Here is a 20,135-nt window from a genome sequence, read left to right on the forward strand (position 1 = left end):
ATGTGGTAGGGACATCTCCAGAGAAGATCCTAACTTACCCTATGTGTGCTTCCGGGTTGCATTAGCTCACACTACCGCATTTATATTTACTCTCTATCGCCCCCATAACAGCGGAGTTACTATCTTTAAAAGCATATCTGAGAAAATTTACCAAGTTCTATCAGCATATCCTTCAGCTAACATTCACGTATGTGGTGACTTCAATGTTCATAATGTGGAATGGTTGACCCACTCAAACAAGACCGATGATGAGGGGAGGTTCTGTCATGATTTCTCCATTGCTTATGACCTCACTCAGATTGTTGAAGAACCCACCCGTGTGCTCGACAATGATGGCCAGTATGCAAGTCTCCTAGACCTTTTTCTCACAACTTGCTCTGAACTACGTTCAATTTCCGTTCTGTCTCCTCTTGGATCTTCCGACCACTCAGTTGTATCAATTAAGATAAAAATAAAATGTAATAAGTCTTCCGACGTACCTCTCCATCGTACAGTATGTCAATACACTATGGCTGACTGGGATAGTTTCCATACATTTATATTGGATCTTCCTCTGCGTTCCATGTTTAAAAAGGATGTGTCGTCTATAGTATCAGACCTGACGGAATGGTTAATTGTAGGTATAGACCATTTCATACCCTCGAAAAAGTTCAAGCAAAAACCAAACAGCCAGCCATGGTTTTCTCCAGAATGTGCTGCTGCTATTGCGCATAGAAATCACTTTTTCCACTGCTTCCAATGTAATAGATGTATGGAAACTAAAGCCGCTTTCAGGACTGCCAGCAACCATTGTAAGAAAGTAATAAAGAATGCAAGAGAGTTATATGCCCAGGCGATCAAGTCCAAAGTAGCTGAGCAGTGGCTTTGTTCCCACCAGTTTTGGCAAATAGCAAACAGAATCCTGAACAGAAGCGTGTGCTCTATCCCAACTATCATCAATGGACCTAAGTTAATCCGAAGCCCAACTCTTTGCCAAGAACTTTGCAGCTAATTCTACCCTTTGCGACTAAGGCTGCCAATCCCCAATATTTCCTCCTGTATCAGAAAACACGCTATGTGATATACAAATATCTGTACGTGATGTTGCCAAGCTAATCAAAAACCTTGATTCCAGTAAAGCAACCGGCCCTGACGGTATTCTAATTATAGTACTCAAAACTTAAACCAGGAACCATACTTACAAAACTGTTTAAACGTTGTATTAAGGAGAATAGCTTCTCATCACCCTGGAAAATCTCATCAGTATGCCCTGTATTTAAGAATTCAGGTGATCGTTCATCCCCCTCTCAGTACAGGCCAAAAAGTCTCCTGTGCATCATGAGTAAGTTACTGGAATCTGTTAGAGAAGTAATCAACCATCTCGGCAAAAATAACCTTCTTAGTGACACACAATATGGCTTCCGTTCTGCTAGATCTACAGCAGATGTGCTTACAGTTATATATCATAGGATTAGCGAATCTCTCTACAGAGGCAACCTTTCTAGGGCAATTGCTCTTGACATATCAAAGGCCTTTGATAGGGTATGGCATAAAGGTTTACTTCACAAGATCTCTAGCTACGGTATAGCTGGAAATGTCTTAATTATTAAATCATTTCAGATAGGTTCATAAGAGTAGTAGTTGAGGGGCAAAAATCAGAAGCTCACAGTATTATCCTGGGCCCAACTCTTTTCCTAATCTACATTAATGATTTTCCAAATCACATCCTTACATCATTTGTAGACATTTATGCTGATGACACTACCATTTATGGTAGCACATCTAAGACAGTAAACGACCAAGTTCTATGATTCTCTCTCCTCTGATCTTGAGCACGTGGTACAATGGGGAAAGGAGTGGCTGGTTACTTTTAATGCATCTAAAACCAAGCTTATCTCTGTACATCAACATTCTGATCCACATCTGGCATCAATTGAAATGAATAGTTCTCGTCTTGAGGAGGCCTCAAGTTTTGACAGGCTTCTTGGCTTGACAATTACTCCTGATCTTAAATGGAACACGTACATCAAATTTGTTGCCAGGGCCGCTGGAAAAATGGTGGGATCTTTCTATCGATCCAGTAGATATCTCACTGCTGATGCAATTCTCTATCTATATAAGAGCCAGATACGTTCAAGGATGGAGTACTGTTGCCACATATGGGCAGGAGCTGCTAGAAAAGACTTGTCCTGCCTTGATAGTTCAAAATAGACTTCGTGTCCTGGTGGGAGATGTCCTTTTCTCTTCCCTGCAATCTCTATCTCACAGAAGAGATATTGCAAGTTTGTCTCTGCTTTATCGTTATTTTCATGGAAAGTGTTCAACTGAGTTTCAATCTATGGTCCGCCCTCGCCAAACTTTCACAAGAAACACTCGCCTAGCTGAAAACACTATCAATAATTCCCCCCACTCTTTATCTGTGCCTAAACCTAAACATGGATTTCATGATAAAAGCTTCTTTCTTAGAACTGCATGCCTGTGGAATTGTCTTCCATTTTCCTGCTTTCCAGCCGTCTATAATATGGTTGTCTTCAAGTCCGTGAACAAGTTTCTGATGAGCCATTCCACTTAAGTTAACAAATTTACCGAACTTCCATTACTATCGATTACTATATTGTCCTTTTGACTACTGTACACTCTTTAACTATTATCCTTGAGTAGCCTATCAGCCTTGATAAGTGGTACCGCCTATATAAAAAAAAAAAAAATCTTGTAAACCACCCATGGGGGTCAGAATTTGTTATATATAAAGTAGAATGAGATTCTCTCCTGTATCATTGACTGAAGTGGCTTTCTAACCAAAAGCTAGATAAAAGCAATAAATAAATGGCAACATAATTAAGTATTGGTTAATTTCTAAAAAAACTGGATACAGTAAAATCCTGCTATATGGCATTAAAAATTAATAACAAAATACAGTACAGTATATAATACGCATGTATATGATCAAATAACATAAATAACACCGTAAGGCGTGGCAAATACTTTAATCAGGATCCAGAAAAAGATTGTATTCCACATTGTAACCTGATAAAAACACATCCTAAGGCCACCGTATCCCGGGATTCTACTGTAAATAAAAATTTTAATCGATTCATAACTTTTTTATATTTAATTCTATTAACCATTCTATATACAGCATAATCACGTTGACACACTGGTTCCCACTGGATCACCGAAGTTAAGCAATGTTGAACCTGGTCAGTACTAAAATGGATAACCATTTGGGACTTTCAGGTGCTGTATGTGCTCTCCGCTTATCTTGGCATTGTTTCCAGTCGTCCTGGTCTTCTCCTTGCCACTGGATTTAAACAGTGCCGATTCAGGAGAGGTGTGGTTGGGGTTGCGCAACCCTTGCCTCACAATTACACGCACTATTGCCCCTAAGGGGTATCCTTTGTCTTTCAAGACTAAATGGAAGCATGGATTAACCATTCTTGTGATTATTAATGCCATGAGTTGAAGAATATAACTCTCTCTTAGTTATAAGTACTTTAACTCAGATCAAGGGTGCATATATTTAATAGGAATAGCTATCACAAACTAGGTTAGATTAGTATGCAAAAAATGGGTAAATGTAGTCAAATTCCCTTCAATTTCAACTTACAATCTCTCTTTATATTATTTTGATGTAAACAAAACTTAATCTTTTCTCTTGGTAAGTGTACAACTTTTTGCACGTGTATATAAAATATAATTTTCTTCACGAACTAGTTAGATTAATTTTTAGTAATGGGTGATTTATTTTCTTTAACGCTAGTGTTTTCAAATTGATATGCATGATATTGTCTTTAAGCATAGAAAAATAAGTCATATCATAAAGAAAAAGATCTACTTGCTAATATCGTGGTCTTAATTTAGAGTTTAAGTTATCACAAAATATCCAAGTTGAACATTTTTAGTGAATTTAATTTTTTCTCTAGCAAATTGTTTTGTTTGTTTTACATCTAAATCTAATTTTTATTTATTTATCTTAATGTGCTATGAATCCTGTTGAGATTTAATGTTAGCTGTTGGACAAAAAAAGAACTACATACAGTACACAAAGCAAAATTGTTTTTGTAATATTTAAATAATTTCCAACACTATTGATGTTTACTCGTTCATTATTTATTTTTTTTATTTATTTTTTTTTTTTTTTAATGCTTGAATTCATGTAAATCTAACATCATGCCAAATGTTATAATTTTGTTAAAACATTCTTAACTTTATAAAGTCCAAATAGGTCAGTTGGTAGAATTTCAAACTGAAGATCTCAAGTTTTTTTATTTTCAAACATGCCAGCCATTTTATTTGTTGGGAATTATTTACTATTAATGCAATATTCTTCATTTCTAAAAGTAGTTAATATCTTAGATATTTCTAGATGAGATAAATTCAGCAATGTATTATCTTTAAAAAAATTGACTTGTAGAAAGTGAACCTCGAGTTTACTCTCAGCAGTCTTGTGACACTTGTTATTGTCCAGTCTTTACATTCCATGAGTTATGTTTCTGATAAAGGGGGAAGAATTGCTGTTTTCTGGGGTGAAATCTATCCATATAACCTTTATCATCGGCTAGTTTTTGGTCTTGAAGTTTGTTTTTGTAGTTTACATCAAGTGGCTTGTGTGAAGTTATTTCCATTTAAGAAAAAAAGATACAGACAAAATCTGTATTTATATAAAATGCCTCAAAATATCCTCAAGATATGGGACTGCTTGCTAAAATGCAACACGTGGCCTAGGGAGATAACTTGAATTCATTAATATTGTTTTCATAAACTCTATTACTATATTAGACGATTTGAAATAAAACACTAACTTTATAAGCAACAGTCAATGGTTAATTGTAGGCATAGACCGATTCATACCATCTAAAAAATTCCAACAAAAACCTAACAGCCAGCTATGGTTCTCCCCAGAATGTGCTGCTGCGATCATGCACAGAAATCACTTTTTCCATAGCTACCAACGTAATAGATGTACTGAGAATAAAGCTGCTTTCAGGACTGCCAGCAACCACTGTAAAAGAGTAATAAAACATGCAGGAGAGCTATATGCTCACTCTGTTAAATCCAAAGTAGCTGAGCAGCGGCTTGGTTCCCACCAGTTTTGACAAATAGCAAACAGGATCCTGAACAGAAGCATGAGTTCTATCCCAACCATCATCAATGGACCTGAGGTCATCTCGTTAGCATCAGACAAGGCCAAACTATTTGCCAAGAACTTTGCAGCTAATTCTACCCTATACGACTAAGGCCATCAACTCCCCATATTTCCTTCTATAACAGACATGCTATGCAATATACAAATATCTGTGCGTGATGTTAAGCTAATCAAGAACCTTGATTCCAATAAAGCAACTGGCCCTGACAGCATTTCCATTATAGTGTTGAAAAAGCTTCAACCAGAACTTGCCCCAATACTTACAAAACTGTTTAAGCGTTGCCTTAAAACCCTGGAAAACCTCATCAGTATGCCCTGTATTTAAGAACTCGGGTTATAAGTCCTCTCCCTCTCAGCACAGACCAATGTCTCCTGCGTGTCATGAGTAAGTTGCTGGAATCCATATTAAATAAAGAAGTAGTCAACCACCCCAGCAGAAATAATCTCCTTAGTGACAAGCAATATGGCTTCCATTCTGCTAGATCTACAGCAGATGTGCTAACGGTAATGTCTCATAGAATTAGTGGATCTCTCGACAAAGGCTTCCTTTCTAGGGCAATTGCTCTCGACATATCAAAGGCCTTTGATAAGGTATGGCACAAAGGCCTACTTCACATACCAGCTATGGTATAACTGGAAATGTTTTCTCAATTAAATCATTTCTTTCTGATAGGCTCATAAGAGTAGTGGTTGATGGGCAGAAATCCGAGGCTCACAGTATTAATGCTGGAGTCCCGCAGGGGTCCATCCTGGGCCCAACTCTTTTCCTGATCTACATCAATGATCTCCCAAAACACATACTTAAATCATTCGTTGATATCTATGCTGATGATATGACCATCTATGGCAACACATCAAAGGCCATAAATGACAAAGTTCTCTCTGATTCTCTCTCCTCTGATCTTGAGCGCGTGGTACAGTGGGGAAGAGGTGGCTGGTTACTTTTAATGCATCTAAAACCAAGCTCCTATCTTTACATCAACACTCTGATCCCCATCTGGCATCAATTGAAATGAATGGCTCTCGTCTTGGGGAGGCTCCATGTTTTGACAAGCTTCTGGAATTGACCTTTACTCCTGATCTGAAATGGAACACGTACATCAAGTCTGTTGCCAAAGTCGCTGGAAAAATGGTGGGATCCTTCTACCGCTCCAGAAGATATCTCACTGCTGATGCAATTCTCTATCTATATAAAAGACTAGTTCATCCAATGATGGAGTACTGCTGCCACATCTGGGCAAGAGCTGCTAAAAGCAGCCTATCCTGCCTTGATAGAGTACAAAATAGACTTTGTGTCTTAGTGGGGGATGCCCTTTTCTCTTCCCTACAACCTCTCCCACAGAAAAGACGTTGCGAGCCTGTCTGTTTTATCGTTATTTCCATGGCAAGTGCTCATCAGAGTTTCAATCTCTGGTCCCCCCCCCTCGCCAATCTTTCACGAAAAACATCCGTCTAGCTGAAACCACTGTCAATAATTTTCCCCACTCTTTGTCTGTGCCTAAATCAAAACGTAGATTCCATGAACAAAGCTTCTTTTTGAGAAGTGCACGCCTGTTGAACTCTTCCGTTTTCCTGTTTCTCACCTGACTACAACTTGGATGTCCTCAAGTCCAACATAAACAAATTCCTGATAATCCACCCCCTTAAGACACTTTATCAAATCTCCATTACTAACGATTACTGCGATATTATCCCATTGATTACTGTATGCGTAACTCTTATCTCCGAGTGGCTTCCGGGCCTTGAGTGGTGACTACCATGTAAAAAGAAAAAAAAAAACTATGATTTTATTAAGTAAACTTTATGTGTGCTTGCCTATTAGTTCCAACCTGTAATTGAACCAGAACAAACTTATTGTGTGGGCACAAGTATTATTTTACTGGAGAGAATGACATTCAGGTGTGGTTCGTTTTAGGAGTTACTGAAAACATGAATAAAGACAGGAGTGAAGCCATATGAGTGCATAACAAAATAGACACTGAACATTATTGTAGTCGTGAAGCTGATTTATGGCGCATCGACCCTTCTTGTGTCATAATACAGATTATTCGTCACTTAGTTTTTGTCTATCTTATCAACCAATGTTGAGACTTTATATAAAGGAATGCTGCTTTTCATTTTACTGATATTTTCTCCAAATTTTTAGCAACTTGATAGTTTTCTGACATTTGAATATCTATATTTTGTGAAGATATAGTTATACATACACATATAGGGTTAGGTAGACCTTGTTGCATATAATTCCTTTGTAGGTTTATTTTTCTTCTATGCATGTATTGGTCCCTTGATTTATCGAATAGGGACCTATGTTTTCAGTGGCGTCCGTGCATCCGTTAGTTTGGACTATTGCCAGATAACCGTCCATCAGTTTTTCCTGAAATTTTGCCACAAATTGTATTTCATTAAATAGCTGTGCACAATGAAAACATTTTTTTTTTACAAAAATTCCTGTTGCACTCCCAGGGGCTCAAGAGGTCAAAAATGACACATTTAGCTCATAACTTTGATCCATCCATTAAATTTTTTTTAAACTTGGCCAAAATGTGGAGCCTATTGTTTTTAATATAAATCCAGTATGGGTGACCCTGGCAAAATTATGGTTTGCGTCCCTGGGGACTTTCAGTGCTAAAAGCGCCTCTTTTTGTGGCTCTTTTTTTCATATTTCTCAACAAAAAACTTGATATATCTAACTATAAAGTGGTTTTTCATGATGGTCCACTCAAATATACATGTGTTAAGCTGCACCGTTATCCATTTACACTGGGATTCAGCACCCCTGGGGTTCAAAAGAGGTCAAAAATGACCCAAAATAGCCAAAAGTGACACTTTTTGCCCTAAAGCATTTGATCATCCATTAGATTTTCCTGAAACTTGGCCAAAATGTGGAGGTTATTGTTCTTAATATAAATTCAGTATGGGTGATCCTGGCAAAATTCTGGTTCGCATTCCTCTGAGACATACCTGTTTGGAGTGCTTTTTCCATATTACTCAAGAACTTGATTTGTATGTCTATATAGTAGTTTTCCATGATGCTGAATTCAAATATACATGTCTTAACATGTGAAACTGCATTGTTTGTCTACTTTCACTGGGATTCAACGTTCCAGGGGCTCCAAAGGGATCACAATGTCTCAAAATTGCAAAAAATGACACTTTTTACCCCATAACTTTTGCCCCATCCATTACATTTTTCTGGAACTTGGCAAAAATGTGAAGGCAACGTTGGCCCTTCACACTTCTCACATTCATTTCTTCACTTTTTTTTTTTTTTTTTTTTTTTTTTTTTTGTGGCGTCATCTCACATGCTGCACAAGAGTGGTACCACTCACGTGCGGCTTGTTTACTTAAATGTGGGTTACATCATAAGGGATTAGACTTGTTTTGTAAGTAATGTGCCATGCCAGGTACAAATTATGACCCTTTCATGGTATATCTGATATGACCTTTATCTACCGTCAGCACCATTTCTTACATGTAGTTACTTTGTAGCCATATCACAGGTTGTTCCAGCCGCAAGGTTTCACTTGCCTATCTGATTTAATTTTCTGTTATCTCTATCTCTCTATACACAGGAAGGGGGGAGGGTGTTATATCCACTCGTATATACCTATCTCAACTATTTGAATTCTTCATAAAAAAGTTAACATAATACTCCAACTTTTTGTTTTTATTTTATCTTATGTTCACTTAGTAATTATCTTTGTTTCCTGACCTAATTTGGGGAAGAAAAGTCAAGATAATAAATAAGTAGGTTACTTAACTGTACTTTGTTGTTCATGTGTATATTAATGTTTTAAGTGAACATGATATCTATCTTACAATTTTAAGTGGATGAGGACACTATTTTTTGATTTTTGTGTGTATGTGTAAAGGGCCAGTTTGCTATGTAAGTTTATAAAACTGATCCTCCACCTCCTTTTCTGCTAAAAAGTTTTGAAAAGCTTTTATAAATCAGCTTTTGGTTAAGCATCAGTCAAAATATAGGTGAGGATTGCCTCATAGAAACTTAAAATGAAGACAACATGTAGTATAACTGTTTTGATTTTTTTCCTTTTATAAATTCCTTTTTCTTACTGAATTTTTTTTTTTGTTGTTGGCAATAAACTTTAATTTTATATATATATACTCTCCCTTTTCCTAAGAGCCTATTTTCTCATGTTATATAGTGAGGGGAGGGCCTAATAAAAAAAAAATTGGTTTGAGTTTCTTATTATTGGTATTTAAACGTTCTGTTTTTCTTATATGATAGAAAACTTGGTTGAGGCCATCAAATTCTCACTTCCTCTTTTTGTTTTGCTGTTTGTTCATGTCTGCCAGGTGAGGTAAATATTACAACAAAGAGCAATTACTTTGCGATCATAAACAACGGAAATTATTCTTAATGAGCCATTTGTTTTTTTTTTTGTTTTATGTAGATAAATCTGCACATTTAAAGATTGTCTTTTTTATTCTTTTATTAATAACTAACAGGGCTACCCGGCATTGCCCGGGCCATATAAAAAAGGAAATCACTTTTTATCCCGAGCAATTCTGAACAAAATATTAATGTTACCTTTCCTGGGCAACACGGCCTTTTAACATACTTGCTCTATTAAAGATACAATCTCCAATAATGTTGCATAGATTTTAAAACTTATGATTTTAAATAAACAAGACAAACCTTTTTAATTTTAAATATAAATAGAACTATTTCCCTTAATGACCAATTCTTAATCACATGATTATTGAAAATTGAATTATGTGATTAATTATAAACGATTTAAATTAAAATTTTATTAAACATATGTATTTTTTTTTTTTTTTTTTTTTTTTTTTTTAGCTTGTTGGAAAAAAAACTTCAATTAATTTTGTCTTATAATGGATTATGCCAGAAAAAAAGACGATTGTGGATCACATATTTACCTTTTATGAAATAAACGAAAATAAATGGACTTTGTCATTTTTATTCTCATTAAAGAATGACATGCACAAAACAGCACCTTCTTTGAGGGTCATAATTAGTGTTGGGACGATTCCTAAATTTTTTTCTGATTCCAGGAAAATGTTGATTAGCGATTCCGATACCAAGTACGATTCCGATTCCTGTGGAATCGTTTTGAAATATACCATTATATAATCGAAAGTTTTTGTGTAGCGAAAAAAATTTGGTACAGCGAAAAGTGCAAATACTAATTAAGGGAATTTCGAAAACGATTTGATTTTTTTTTTCGTAAAATTTTTTTCATTGAGGATAAGTCAAAACAAATATTTTAACTCTGAATTAAACATGCACCATGAAATTAATAACAATCAATTTAAGGAGTTATTTTATATATTAAAAAATATAAAGAAAAAGGGCGGACGTATACAAATGCTACCCATGTAGTGAAGTACGCATCGGCTCCGATGTTGTACGTTGTTTGACTGAGGGAGAAGTTATTTTTACAAGGAAAGAATTTTTGCGTGTGTGACCTAGTTTTTTTTTTTTTTTAATTTATTTTGGCTTGAAATTTGCACATGATTTTTGTTATGATTTTATGTTTTGTTTTTGTTTTTTTTATGTATATTTTTCTTTTTGCCGTAGTTTATATAATTAACAGGAAAATTGGTAAAAGTCAAAATGGAATCCGCGCTTTTATGCGATATAGGGATCGAGAGTATTTTGCCACCTAATCTCTAATCTTGCCAAAAAAGTGGACCCTGTTTTAAATGCAACTGTTGTCGGATATTAATAATTGAAAATAAATCAAATATAAATTGAATTAAAGATAAACTAAAACTTTAAATAATATTTCTAAATAGTACAATTAAAATTAAGATTACTTATTCAGTGCAGATTCTGTTTAAAAAAAACATTGAATCTTTGATAGAAATAGCCTGTAATAGTTATATATTTCTTTGAACAGGAGTTGTACACACACAAACTCTACTACTTATATATATATATATATATATGGTTTACTACTTTGCACAGGCCAAAAGCCACTCAAGGGTTAGTGAGATTGTCAGTTGAATAAAACGGTACTATGAGAGGAATGGACACAACAGAAGTTTGATAATTTGAGAGGTCAGCTCAGTAGGTATCTAAGATATTGTATTTCAAAATGGCATTTTCATCACTAAACATGCAGATTGAATAAGTTTCTTTTTTTTTGTTTTGTTTTTTTTTTTTTCACTAAAGCATAAGGGCTAATGGAGTGGGAGCAACTTATTTACATTTGTTTATTTACATTTAAATTTTTACATGTTGTAATGGTTCTTTCTTGTAGTCATTCTTTTATGTTTTTTATTTTGTTTTTTTTACTAAATTTGTCTTTTGTTTTTATCTACAGGAAGTTAAGGAGTTCATTGGTGGGCACGGTATCTGCAATATTGTCATTAGCAAGAAATCTCGGCATGGTATGTCATCTGAATATTTCTTCAGGATTTTCAAGAAATTTTTACTAAAATCTTTTTGTTTAACTTCACTTTTCTGTCAAATATATAGTTTCAAAAGATTTTTTTTTTTTTTTTTTTTTTTGAAAAGTATTATCATAGGCTCTAAATCATCTATTGCGATTTTAGGAATTGGAATTGGTTGTACAGTGTCAGTCTTTTAAATCAAACTTGATTACACTTTAAGGAGTTTAAATACTAATTCTTACTCTTACCATTTTCACCTAGCAGAAGAAAGATCAAAGTTTAAAGAATTTCTCATGTTGATAGAAAATGTCTTATTTCTCTTATTTCTTACTGATATTTTTTCCAAAATACTTATTGGTCCAGACGATTGCCAGATAACTGTCCGTTAGTTTTTTTTGGGGTTTTTTTTTTTTTTTTTTTCTTGAAATTTTACCACAAATTGTATTTCATTTAATAGATGTGCGCAGTAAAAATGTTTTTTCAAAAATTCCCATTGCCTTCCCTGGGGCTCAAAGAGGTCAAAAATGTCCCAAAATGGCAAAAAAAATGACACATTTTGCCCCATAACCTTTGATCCATCCATTAGATTTTTCTGAAACTTGGTTGAAATGTGGAGTCCATCGTTCTTAATATAAATCCAGTATGCGTGACACTAGCAAAATTATAATTGCGTCCCCAGGGACTGTTAGTGCTAAAAACACCCCTTTTTTTGTGGCTCTTTTTTTCCATATTTCTCAACAAAAAACTTGATATGTCTGACTAGTGGTTTTTCGCGGTGGTCAACTCAAATATACATGTGGTAAGGCCTGAAACTACAATTACACTGGGAGTTGGCTTCCCCAGGGCCTAAAGAGGTCAAAAATGCCCTAAAATAGCCAAAAATGACACTTTTTGCCCTTTGATCCATCCATCCATTAGATTTTCCTGAAACTTGGCCAAAATGTGGAGGCCATTGTTAATATAAATTCAGTATGGGTGACCCTGGCAAAATTCTGGTTCCAGTCCCTCTGGGACTTTTAGGGCTAAAATACATGCCTTTTTGGACCACTTTTTTCATATTACTCAAAAACTTGATGTGTATGTCTATATAGTGATTTTCCATGGTGCTGAATTCAAATATACATGTTTTAAGGCGTGTAACTGCACCGTTTGTCCATTTTCACTGGGATTTGGCATTCCCAGGAGTTCAAAAGGGATCACAATGCCCCAAAATTGCAAAAAAAAAAATAACACTTTTTACCCCATAACTTTGCCCCATCCATTAGATTTTTCTGTAACTTGGCAAAAATGTGAAGGCAATGTTGGCCCTTTTCACTTCTTCCCATTCATCATTTCTTCACTGTTTTTTGTGGTGTAATCTCACATGCAGCACCAGAGGGTGACCATGCACGCGCAGCTTGTTTTTCTAGTTTTCAGTTATTACGAAAGGCTAGTCTTAATATATAACTGACATGTGATGTTTTCACTCATTGTTTAAAATAGTTGAATTTATGTAATTTGTTTTCTCAAGGTTAATCTCGTACTGTTGCATCAATTCCACTAATACTCATGAAAAAGATATGAATCCATTTGCTCTCTCCCTGCCTCCAACTAGTAGTCTTTAAGATAATTAGTCTAGTAGAAAAACATTGAAATGACACCAGTTATAAAATACAACAAAATTGCTTAGAGAGGCCCGAGTTGCCAACTCTCAATTGCAAAGAGATCACAGAAGGAATCCTCTCATTATTTTGAAAGTTAAGGCACAACTCAACAGCTGTGTACTTGCATGTGCACTTCATCTACAAGCGCACACTTAGATTGTACTTTTTAAACACCCACAAGATATCAACTCAGACTATGTGAATCATTAATATCAGCTGTAGTTGACTGTCACATGGTGAAGGTAGCACACAAGATTTTTAGTTTACTCCAATGACTGAAAATCTGTTCTGTTCAAATAAGACTGGAGATTTACATCCATTAGTAGCAGAGTTGCAGAGACAGAAGGTATATGTTTGAACTCATAGAATTCCCAAATATTAGACTCCTTATTTTAAAGTCTTTCGATATTCAGTAATGATCTGAGTCCGATTTTAAAAAATCCGATTTATAGTATTCTTACAACTCTTTCCAACCCCCCAATTCTGTAACCCTGATTGTTAGAAGTCTTTCATTTGTATGTTATGATAATAAGGACAAAAAATCTTGTCTTTGCAGAACTTGAGTATAACTTACAAATGAATTTCACACATGAGACAAACAGCTCTTTAAACACATCTGGATTTTTGCTATACTTATTGAGGCTTTCTTGCATGTCTACATTCTTTTTTGGACATTCCAACCCTTTCGCTGCTGGAAGCATTTGATTTGCAACCAATATGAAACCTAAGGAGAATTATCATTGGTGCAACATTAGATATATGTTTGTCAGATTTTGAAAAGGTCAATTTTTTTTTTTTTTTTAAATGTAAATTAATATGACCAACATGTGTTTACTTTGACTATTCAAAAGTAATTTGAAGCCTTTAAACTGTTGATTAGAAAATAATTTCTCATTTGAATTAAAACTTCAAAGCAGTTATTATACTTCACTGTTCTGCTCTCTGATTTCCCTGTAGTATCAAATAACCGATAGTTTCTAATGTTGCACAATAAACGTATGATTGAAAGGTTGAAATGCTGGCCTATTTTTTTTTTTATTTGTCAATAAGCCAAATATCGATCTTTGCTCTTTACAATATTTTATTTTTTGTTTTTGTTTAATATCGAAACCATGTAAATTTTCAATAGGAATTGATTGCTTTAATTTTGTAGATTTTATCTGTTGACCTATTTATGCAGCAAGATATTTAAACTATTAAAAGAAAAAAGTTGTATAGGCAGATATTCTCACATTCGGTTAATTCCTTAGTTAATTTTCTGTTAATACACTTTAAAACCTTATTCTTAAAAAATCAACAGATCCTGTAGTTTTTTGAATGTCATGATTAATTTATCTAACTTTTTGTTTTTACAAGAAATTTAAATCAAAAACTAATCTTTATGTATTTTATTTAACTTTATCTTTCGATTAGAGTGACAAATGAAAATTGAATGTCGGTTTATTAAGTATGCATCTCTAATTTAAAGGATTTATATAAAATGCTCAATTTTCAAGACATTAATTCATAGTGAATATGTGTAATTTTCTCACGTATTTTAAGGCAGCCTCTACCCATACTGTCAGTGAAACGCGACCTCTAGTCATTGATGAGTCATGTTTTATGTGGTTTGCTGATAGGTTTTCAATGTCCCTCTTTTAATTTGACTCTAATGTAATGGTTGAAAACATAAATGTGACTAATTAAGGGTTATTTACGTTATTTCAATGTTCAGGTGTGATTTTCACAATGTTTTAGTTGTACTCTCTCCAGCCTAGAAACCCGGAAATGACAAAGATGAAACTACTCAACATACTTTAAAAAAAAAAAAAAAAAAAAAAAAAGAAAAAACTACATAATCGCAGAAATATTATCAAGTATGAAAGTTTTTTTTAAACTCTTTACTAATTAAATTTCATAATTTTTCTCACATTAAATCTACTGCATCTATATTTGTTTACTTATAAAAACTATTTTGATTTTTTTGGTATTCTTTAAAATATCTATTTTAAATATTTTTAAATGCTTAGATTCCAGATTTTCAGGAAAAAGTTGTGTGAAAGAAAAATGAAAAAAATTGTAAACTACCTAACTTTTTTTTTTCTCCACTGAGCTTTAAACCAGCTGTTAGCAAACAGTATCACGTGTAATTCCCATTTAATATAGATTTTAGCTTTAACGCTTATCTTGAATTAAGCCTTTTATTCTCAGGTGCTACTTAGTAATCATTCCTTTTAATTTTAATTTATTTTTAATGTGGATTTTAAAACTATTTTTCTCCATGTACATTTAGATGTATAACTGTATTTGGACACTTCCTTCCCTTATGAATAGTTGTAAATATAGATCAATAGTGTGAAGAATGAAGAACCTTATGACTTCTGCACCCACCCCCATAACTCCATCCTTACATATATATTATTCACATGTTTTATCCTTGCGGAATCTTCAGTGCAGAGATGATTGTTCAAACCAGTCCTACAATTCAAACCCTGCAATGTGAGTCCCCTTTAATTCAATTTCAAGTGCTCTAAGCAATGATGCCAATTCCAACCATTACACAATGAGTAGAATAATAAACTCTGATTATGTCAAATCGGGAGGACAAATATAAGTGTTCGACAAATTGGGAGTATATTTAAGTGACAGAATTAATTTTGATAAGTTTATTGTGTTTAATCTCTTCGGGAACATTCAACATTTCTTAGAAATTGGTGAGGATTCTTGCTCCACGCCCTGAACGCCATATTGATATTTCTATTGCTGTTATTTAAAAGTTATAAAGTAAATGTATTTCCTTTTTATAGATGTTAAGTGCAAATCTAACAATGTACTTTTGATCAAAACGAAATTTATTGAAGTATCTTGGGAAATGTGTAAGAAAACATGGTCGTGTGGGGGAGTCTATCTAAAACTTCAAGAGTTTTTGAACATGTCATATCACTTAGTTTTTATTGCTTTGCATCTGTTTGGGTATTCATTTTATAGGGTTAGATTTTGACCTGTTTTCTCATGGCATTAAGAAATGTAACAAAATTTTTAATTTCTACTCGTCAGACTGGTTTTAGATTTATGATGCTGGCATTTATTTAAATTGCTGTAATCATGAACCTAGCAACTAATTTTCAAGCACTTATTTCTTTGACCATGTTGAGTCATTTTTCATTTATGCGATCTTACCAGCGACTGATTACTAAACTGAAATTTCATTATGGATAAGATTAAAAAAAAAAAATTTTTTTTTTTTTTAATTCTTTGTAATTAAAATGAAGACTACAGACCCAAAATCAAATATCTTGTAATGTTTATTAATGTTATGCTTGCATCTTGTATTTTTTTTTTTTTTTTTTTTTTTTTCAAATATATGCTGGTTACTAAAACTGATAATTAGAATTGATAGTCTTTTAATGTTATTACGAACTTCTATTGTTGCCTGTTTGGACGATTTAAATACTTGAATGTGTGGCCTAGATTTTTGTTTTGATTTGTTACACAATGTAATTAATTGTAACTAATTCCTTTTTTTTTTTTTTTTTTTTTTTTAAATCTCCATATAGAATTTTTTGAGGCTTTAATATTTTGGCCAAAGACTTTAAGGTTGTATCTCTCTACTCTTCCTTTGGAAAAAGGGTTGGGGGTGGGGTTAAATTTGTTATTTTTGAATTTGACAAATTTGTGTACATTGTATCTAATAATATTCAATAACTGGTACTGGGTGATTCTAATTACTAGGTATTCAGTACCCAGCACTTTACAACAATCACGCTTATTATTAGAAAATAGTTTTCAGTTAAGAGAAGCAGCTTATCCAGAAATGTCAAATTTTAAAAGAAAACTAAATGAATACATATTTTCCAAAAACATGCATCAGAAATTGACCTAAGTATCTGGTGGAACAGATTAGCATGTTATACTTTTGGTTCTAAAGCTATAACAGCCAATGAAATAAGGGAGAATAATCTTTAAATGCAAGAGATGTTCCAAAAATAATGCAACCTATTTCTGACTTGCATCCTTTTTTTTACATGAAGAATTTCGCCCAATTTTTCTTGTTACAGATGTAACAAATAATAGGTGGAATGGTTTATATAGGGAGGCGAATGGGTAACAAAAATTTCAACTTGAGATGAGTTTTTAATAGGTTTGATCACTGCTTTATAAATCCTATGAAAAAGATTCAATGTGTTAGCTGTTAAGATGAATTTATGAAGTCAGTCGCAATTCCTTCTCATATTTATACTTTAAGTAGTAATGGGATTTTGCTCAGTGTTTAGATTGGCCTGACCTAATATTTATTGCTTTCATTATGATTTTTATTTACCACGTGACATATTTTAAAGAATCTTTCACTTGCTTCTGGACACACATAACAAAATTTCTAATTTCCAACAAACTTTGAGCAGTTATAATTCAGCAATTAAATAAGCTACCAAAATACATTTTGGTACCATTGTTTATATTTTGCAATCTATGTATCCACTTTTTTTTTTTTTTTTTTTTTTTTATATATATAATGAAAAATAAAATTTGCATTTGGGGTATCTACTGTTAGAAAAATTAGTTTCTTTTCATGGTGAATTACTGTAAAATAGTAAATTCACTCCTGAATATATCCAAACACTAATACCCACTGAGTCCAATTGAGCAATCCATATTTTATTTTTATTTACTCATTGCTCACCACTTAACAAAAGTTAAAAGCCACTTTAGGATCAGGGTTAATGAGCTGGAATGATTGTCTGAATATTAAAAATGATTAATGGAATGAAATTTATTTATGGGATAATTTATGACAACTGTTATACTCTGCAGGAAAACAGTCTTGCAGTAACATGTTCTACAGGCGGGAAATCATTGCTAAGAAGCTATGTTCATGGTAATTCCACCTAACACTAGGCACATGAAAGAAAACAAGGTTTTTTTTTTTTTGTTTTTTTTTTTTTTTTCAGTCGTGGTAAAAAGTTCTCGCCATTAATATCTTACAAAGACAAACCAAAGATTGAAACTGTCGCACATCTTTTATATTCCTGTTCATATTGTATGTCCAAAACAAATAATCTCCTCTCGGGTGGGATTGTATCAAGGTATAAATGATTTATTTGGGGAAATATCGACATCATATACAGTTTCATGTCCATTTTACATAATGGCATGCATTGGACAACTTCAAGAAATTTTCTTCCAAACTCCAACTCCATTTTTATCATCACCCCCACCCATGTTTTCCTTGGCTTTACTCTGTGAATTGGTCCTGCTACCTTAACTGTTTTACATTTATCAACCCAAACACTCATCCATTCTTTCAACATAGATATGTCATCGAAGATTCCTGTACTGAGATCTCCAGATCTAAGCCTGTCTATTCACATCTATCGTATCATTTCTCTCTTAAAATATTTACAGCTTAATTAGCATTACAAATGCCAAGATGTAGGAAACTGTTCTTCATAAATGACCCAATGTGTATTTTATTTCTTTATATATATATATATATATATATATATATATATATATATATATATATATATAAATTTATAAAACATCTAATTTTAATGTAATTTTCAGAATTTATTCAATAAATTTTATAAGGAATGCAAGTTTGAAAATGTAACAGCATTTTTCAAAAGAGCGTAAATACAGAATTTAAGTTTAGGTTAAATTAATGCATATGCTTAGCCTCATTAAAAATATATAAATACTAATGTGGTCATATTTATAAACATTACCATTACTCTGGTGGAAAGGATTTTTTTCTAAATTTATTTTAGTTTTTCCTTTTCATTTCAATTAATAGAAAAATTTTTTATATTTATCGAAGTTACAAATTAAGAGAAATCTCCAAACAAGATCTTGCTTGATAGTTTTATCACTACAGAGATATATTTTAATATCTTTAACTAAAAAAAAAAAAAAAAAATGATTTTTGTAACTAAAATCATGAATATTTTTCCTTTTTACTTGTATTCAATATGCCAAAATAGTGGAAGATTATGATATTGATTAGAAAGTTGGACACAAATAACAGCTGAACAGAAATAAAATAGCTCTTTTTTCAATCAATTAACACCTGTGAAAAAGCAAACACCTTAAACATGCATCCACTTGTTTGGAGTATCTTAAATCCCCTACTATTAAGAGAGGTGTGTGTAGAATATGAAATTGATCTTGAATACAAAACTCTTGATTTAGATTAAAAAAAAAAAAAAAAAAAAAAAGTTGCCAGTCTTTCCTATTAACAGCATCTGTTTGCAAGAAGTATGGGGAGAAAAGCCAGCCAATACACATCTGTTTTTTTACATTGAACTAAATAGTATGTTGGGAGGGGGGAATTAAATATGGTACCCTCCCCACACAGATGTTTGTGTGTGTGTGTGTGTGTTGGGACTCAAAACATTTTTCGGATAATAACTCGATTGCTGCAAGCTGCTGGATACTTAATACTCAGTAATTTAGACTCATCTAGTACCAGTTGTTGAATATAATTAGATACCATAAACACCAATCTGTCATCATCCATAATGTGTATTTGCTGACCAAGAATTTTAACGGATTCAAAATTAAAATGTTTGCCCCCCCCCCTTTAGCAGCCATTTTTACTCTTATGCTAATATCTAGTCTTACTGTTCCCATAATCACCAGGGAACTGTTCTTAATGGGGTTATTTTGGGCTAAATCGCCAGTTATTTCATATGTTCTCATTTTTTATATACTGCATGCAAGATCTAGATCGCTCCCTTTTATGTACTTTTTCCTTTCTGACATTACTATAAAAAAAAAAAAAAAAATTTCATGTTAAAAGTATATATCCCATTTCTATATAGCATTTTTTTTTTTTTTTTTTTTTTTTGTGCTCACTACTTTGTCTTTGGGGGGGGTAGCTGTTTTACCGTTACATTGGCTGATCTGCCTTATGTGCTGAACGAGAAAGCTAAAATTTATTTAATATTTTTATTTTGGTGAAATTGAGTTTGATGACCCCCCCCCCCCATTTTTTTTAAGCAAGGAAA

General features: G+C 33.2%; 1 protein-coding gene across 2 annotated transcripts in view; it reads left to right on the forward strand.

Annotated features, from left to right (window-relative positions):
* LOC145295938 (uncharacterized) overlaps positions 1 to 20,135 on the forward strand; it is a 132,810-nt gene that overhangs the window by 41,581 nt on the left and 71,094 nt on the right. For both annotated transcript variants that reach the window (XM_080141818.1, XM_080141819.1), the window contains exon 2: positions 11,437 to 11,503. In XM_080141818.1, coding sequence (XP_079997944.1) covers positions 11,437 to 11,503 — 67 coding nt within the window. The remainder of the gene's footprint in view (positions 1 to 11,436; positions 11,504 to 20,135) is intronic.

Source organism: Euprymna scolopes, chromosome 16 (assembly GCF_053919585.1).
Source record: "Euprymna scolopes isolate OS-2025 chromosome 16, ASM5391958v1, whole genome shotgun sequence".
In the NCBI taxonomy this organism is placed as follows: domain Eukaryota; kingdom Metazoa; phylum Mollusca; class Cephalopoda; order Sepiida; family Sepiolidae; genus Euprymna; species Euprymna scolopes.